Here is a 6,001-nt window from a genome sequence, read left to right as displayed (position 1 = left end):
TGGCTTGATTTGCATCGATGCACCTCAATAACCCGAGATCTGGAGTTCTTTTGTACAAAACTCCTCCACTGTAGAAAAATCCACTTGCCAAACGTCAAATTGTTCTCTTTTGATCACGCGTGGCTTGTACCGGATACACGCCCATCTTGATGTACTCCTTGATGTCATGAAACCATGGTTCACCATCAAGTTATTCTTCAACCACATTACAGTAGGCATGATGATCACGAACTTGAATATACGGAGGGTCAACATAAGCTTTGTCCGGATGGTGCAACATCGACGCCAAGTTAGCCAAAGTATCGGCAACCTCATTATGGATCCTTGGAATGTGCTTGAACTCTACTGATAGAAATCGTTGACAAAAGATCGTGCAGACATTGTCTATACGGTACAAGCATTAAATCCCACGTCTCCCATTCTCCTTAAATCTGGTGCACCAGAAGGTCTGAGTCTCCCAAGACCAAGACTTCCTAGATTCCCATATATACATCTAATCTCAAACCTAAAATGCACGCTTCATACTCGGCCATGTTGTTAGTGCAATAGAAATGAAGCTGAGCAGTGACAGGGTAGTGATGCCCTATTTCAGAAATGAGTACAACTTCTATACCAACGCCTTTCATGTTAGCGGCCCCATCAAAGAAGAGTTTCCAACCGGGATTTTCCTCCTTTTCGACCTCGTCAATGTGTATTACCTCTTTATCAGGAAAATAAGTCTTCAAAGGTTCATATTCTTCGTCCACCGGGTTCTCGGCCAAATGGTCAGCCAAAGCTTGGGCTTTCATCGCCGTCCGAGTCACATATACGATGTCAAACTCTATGAGCAAGATCTGCCACTTTGCGAGCCTTCCTGTGGGCATGGTCTTCTGAAAGATATACTTCAAAGAATTCAAATGAGAGATGAGGTATGTAGTTTAGGATGACAAATAATGCTTTAACTTCTGTGCTACTCAAGTCAAGGCGCAACATGTCCTTTCAAGGGGAGTATACTTAACCTTATAAGATGTGAACTTCTTGCTGAGATAGTAGATGGCTTGCTCTTTCCTGCCAGTGATGTCATGCTGAACCAACACACAACCAAATGAATTATCCAAGACTGTCAAGTAAAGAATTAAAGGTCTACCGAGTTCTGGCGGGACCAACACAGGTGGGTTCGACAAATGCTTCTTGATCTTATCGAAGGCTTCCTGGAACTCATTAGTCCATTTGACCGTAACATCCTTCTTTAGAAACATAAATATAGGCTCACAAGTTGTCATGAGTTGAGCAATAAACCTGCTGATGTAGTTCAGTCGCCCGAGCAAGCTCATCACCTCAGTCTTGTTCCTTGGATGTGGCAATTCTTGGATAACTTTGATCTTTGACAGGTCCAACTCAATGCCTCGACAACTGACTAGAACCCCAACAGTTTTTCGGATGGAACACCAAATGTACATTTTGTAGGGTTGAGCTTAAGATTGTACCTGCGGAGCCTTTGGAAGAACTTTCTCAAATCTCTAACGTGGTCTGACTGCTTCCTGGACTTTATGAGCACATCATCCACGTAAACCTCGATCTCCTTGTGTATCATAACATGGAATATGGTCGGCATTGCCCTCATGTATGTTGCCCCAGCGTTTTTCAAACCAAAAGACATGACCCTGTAGCAATATGTTCCTCATGGCATGATGAATGCCGTCTTTTCTGCATCTTCCTCATCCATCAAAATCTGATGATAGCCCGCATATCAATCCACAAAAGACCCAATCTCATGCTTGGCATAATTATCAATCAAAATGTGGATATTTAGCAATGGGAATTGTCCTTTGGACTTGCCTTGTTGAGACCACAGTAATCAACACACACTCTGGTCTTACCATCTTTCTCTGGCACAGGCAGAATGTTGGCTAACCACATGGGATACCGCGTGACCCGAATGACCTTTGCATCAAGCTGCTTTGTGACCTCTTCTTTAATCTTCACACTCATGTCAGTTTTGAATTTTCTCTACTTCTGCTTGACGGGAGGGAATGCTGGATCAATTGGCAATATATGGACCACTAAATCGGTACGTAAGCCTGGCATGTCATCATACGACCATGCAAAAATATCCTTATACTCAAACAATGCTTTCGTTATTTATTCACTGATTTGTGGTTCAAGATGGACACTTATCTTAGTTTCTCTGACATTATCTGGGTCCCCTAGATTGATTGCTTCCGTATCATTTAGATTATGCTTGGGTTTTCTTCAAAATGAATTAGTTCCTTACTTATCTCTTCAAAGGCATCATCCTCATCATATTCCGATTCATCATCACACTCTATTTCTTGGATTATTATTTCGGAATTAGATAGACTTTTAAGACTGGGCAAAAGATTCCTCATGCATATCATGTCATTGAAACTAGCATAAAAAGAACTGTACAGAGGAAGAAAGAAAAACAAAAATAAAACTATAAGGAATGATGGATAAGGGGAATTGCGTTTCATTGAAAATAAATGATAACAGGGTTGTACATCAATAAGCAGAAAATAAAAAATCTGGGTCACAAACCTGGAATGACCCAGATAGAAAGGAAAACAAAACAAACTACCAAGACTCCTTCCGGGCAGGGAGAGGAGTAGCCTTCCAATTGTTAAGCTTTACATTCGGCTCGATGAACTGCTCATCCACTTTGCTAGAACTATCTCCAAATTCTACCATGTTCACATCATCAAAGAACCTCCGGAACATTTCAATTAACTCCTCATCAATGTTAACCACAGAATATGAAACTGTCGTCACTGGGCGTTTCCTGGCACCAGTCTTGACAAAAGACCTGGAGAGACGCGAAATAGGTTTTGGAAGTGCCCACGCCCTCTGTTTCAACATTCTAGCCCTTTTCACATCTGCTGATGTGGGTTTGAACCCAAGACCAAATGTACCCAAATTCTCAGGGAGGGACACTGGCTATATGATGCCTTGCAGAGATGCTCCCAAACCTTTACCGGGCACAAAGCCATTTTTCAGCATTTCAAAGGCCACCATGACTGATGCGGAGGCTAGCTTTGGAGTTGGAACACATTTCCCCTCTGGAACTTTCTCGACCGCCACTATTTCAAAAACTTGATGACCCATGGCCCTTCGTCATCTTCAACCTCAATGAATGGGACAACGGCATCACTGTGAGCACACAAATTATCCTCGCCATGCACGAATATCTCCTCTCTATCCCATTTGAACTTGACCATCTGGTGCAGAGTGGATGGGACTACTTTGGTGGCATGAATCCAAAGGAGACCTAACAGCAAATTGTAGGAGACGGCCACGTCCAGTACCTGGAACTCCATGGTGAATTCCACCAGTCGTATTGTCAACTCAAGCACTATATCACAAACCAAGTCTTTTCCTCCACCATCAAAACCATGAACGCAGATGATGTTCTTATGAATCCTCTCATCATCCACTTTCAACTTGTTCATAGTAGAGAGAGGGAAGATGTTTGCACTGGAACTATTGTCAACTAATACCCCGATAACCACAAAATCTTCACATTTTACAGTAAGATAGAGAGCTCTGTTATGTTCAGTACCTTCCACAGGCAACTCATCATCAGAAAAGGTGACCCTGTTCACCTCAAATATTTTGTTGGCGATCTTTTCCAGATGGTTTACTAAAATTTTGTCGGGAACATGAGCCTCATTCAGAATTTTCATCAAGGCCCGACGATGCTCGTCTAAGTTGATTAACAATGACAATAATGAAATCTGAGTCGGCTTATTTCTCAACTGCTCTGCAATGGAATAATCTTGTACCTTCATTTTTCTCAGAAACTCATCCATCTCTTCTTTAGTCACTGCTTTCTTCACTAGAACTGGGTTATCTTTGGATGTTTTAGCTTTCCTTAACTTTTCGGGGCAAAGCATCTCCCCGAACGAATTAATCCCTGGGCCTCATTGACTTCTTCTTTCACTTCTTTTCCTTTATAGGTCACTATCACTCGTTCATAGTTCCATGGGATGGCCTTGGTGCTGATTACCGGTAACTGGGTTACAGGCTTGATGATGACAGGATCCATACGGGCACCCTCTACAATTAAGATAGGCTTGTTTGCCATTCCTGGCACAACCACTTTTGACTTTTCTTGCTTCGCCGCAACACCACTTGGGGATCCTTTCTTGACTACCGCAGATGGTTCACCGTTTGTCCTGCTCAACTTGTTCACTGATCCTTCAACTGTTTGCTTTTTAACTGGCTTGATCTCACTAGACCGAATCATCATGATGGTCTGTGAAGGCTTCTTGGGTTTCCCTCCCTTATGTACTATCTCGATCATGTTTGTTTTCTGATAGGTTGGTAATGAGTTCTTGTTGATGTTAGGTGCCTTTGGAGTTTGGACTTCAATCCAGTTTGTGTCAATGAGCTCCTGGATGGCATTTTTCAAGTGCTAGCACTTCTCCGTATCATGCCCCAGAGTACCAGAACAATATTCACAGCTTGCGGAGTAATCAACATTCTTTGGAGGAGGGTTTGGCAATTTCGACTCAATAGGCCTCAGCATATCCAACTGCCTCAGTCTATGGAATAAATTGGTATAAGACTCCCCCAATGGGGTGAAGGTTTTCTTTCGCTGCAACCTCTCGCTTTTGAATGCTGGATTGGGTCGGAAACCTGGACCGACAGGGTTTCGGTAGTCTCATGGGGTGGGTAAGCATTTTGTGGAGCTGGGTAGGTGTTTTGTAGGGCTGGGGCACGCCATTGCATGCAGGCAGGAGGTTGGGTATATGTCTGGGCATGGTGGACAAAAATATGAGGGTCGGGTTATGTGAAGTAGTGTTGGGGTAAATTATATGGGGTTGGGTGTAGGTTCAGTGATGGAGTCGAGGATGGGTATATTGGTGTGACGGGCCCTGGGTCCAAACCATGATACTGCATCAATTGTTACCACATCTTCCTTCTCCTTCATTCCAATCACTCCCCCAATACCGTTCTAGATGGCTTAGGTAGTTGCCTTGATTGCCGAGTAACTCATGATTTTGCTTGATTTAAGCCCTTCTTCCACCATGCCACCCATCTTCACTACCTCGTTGAAAGATTTGCCTATGGACGATATCAGATGGCCAAAATAGGTAGGCTCCAGAGCTTGCAGAAAGTATTCCACCATTTCACTCTCCTCCATCGGGGGGTTAACTCTTGCCACCTGTTCTCTCCAGCGATAACTATATTCTCTGAAACTTTCACTAGGCTTCTTCTCAATCTTAGTCAAAGACAAACGATTTGGGACAATCTCGATGTTGTATTGGAAATGACGAGCGAATGCTTGGGCCAAATCATCCCAGGTATACCATCTGTTGTGATCATGACGAGTGTACCACTCCAATGCCGAACCACTCAAACTCTGGCTAAAGTATGCAATCAATAGCTCATCTTTTCCACCGGCTCCTCTCATTTTACTGCAGAATCCCTTCAAGTGGGCAACCGGGTCTCTATGCCCGTCATACAAATCATACTTCGGCATTTTAAATCCCACAGGCAACTGAACATCAGGAAATAGACACAAATCTTCGTAGGCTATGCTCACCTGGCCTCCGAATCCCTGCATGCTTCTGAATGACTGTTCCAGACTTCTAACCTTCCTGGACATCTCCTCATGCTCTGCGTTTTTAGGTGGTTTCTCGGTCTCAATAGGGAGGTCAAAACGAGAAGTATAGGAGTAATGCTCTAGGGCCTTGAAAGTAGGCTCCGGCGGATAGTATTGGTTATCTTGGGTATGGAATAAATTCTCACTAGAGGATCAGTGGAGTGTAGCTGGTGGGGGTGCCACGAAAGTAGGGGTGGCTAGTGGAGGAGGGTATGGGAATGGTTTGGGTGGTGGTACTTGTGGGGTTTGGGAGGTGGTGCCTTGGTAGTGGTGGTAAATGGGGAAGCCTGGAGATGAATCAACAGTGGGAGGTTCTTGGGATTTAGCCAGCGGTGGGACGAAAGTAGGGTTAGCGGGGTAGGATGGTGGTGGATGTCCTTTTACCCATGCCTGGTA

The 6,001-nt window shown here is 44.0% G+C and overlaps 1 protein-coding gene across 1 annotated transcript; it reads right to left on the bottom strand.

The window, feature by feature from the left end:
* Positions 1-4,963: 4,963 nt before the first annotated feature.
* Positions 4,964-5,608, bottom strand: LOC138878303 (uncharacterized). Its single transcript, XM_070157970.1, has one exon. The coding sequence runs from the start codon at positions 5,606-5,608 to the stop codon at positions 4,964-4,966; it is 645 nt and encodes a 214-aa protein (XP_070014071.1).
* Positions 5,609-6,001: the final 393 nt, after the last annotated feature.

The sequence above is a fragment of the Nicotiana sylvestris genome, chromosome 9 (genome assembly GCF_000393655.2).
Source record: "Nicotiana sylvestris chromosome 9, ASM39365v2, whole genome shotgun sequence".
In the NCBI taxonomy this organism is placed as follows: domain Eukaryota; kingdom Viridiplantae; phylum Streptophyta; class Magnoliopsida; order Solanales; family Solanaceae; genus Nicotiana; species Nicotiana sylvestris.
The sequence above is the reverse complement of the archived record's forward strand: the minus strand, read 5'-3'. Positions and strand labels throughout refer to the sequence as shown.

What these genes read in the sequence shown, in the direction of transcription:
- LOC138878303 (XM_070157970.1), bottom strand. Translation starts at nt 5,608, where the DNA reads ATGTCCAGGAAGGTTAGAAGTCTGGAACAGTCATTCAGAAGCATGCAG.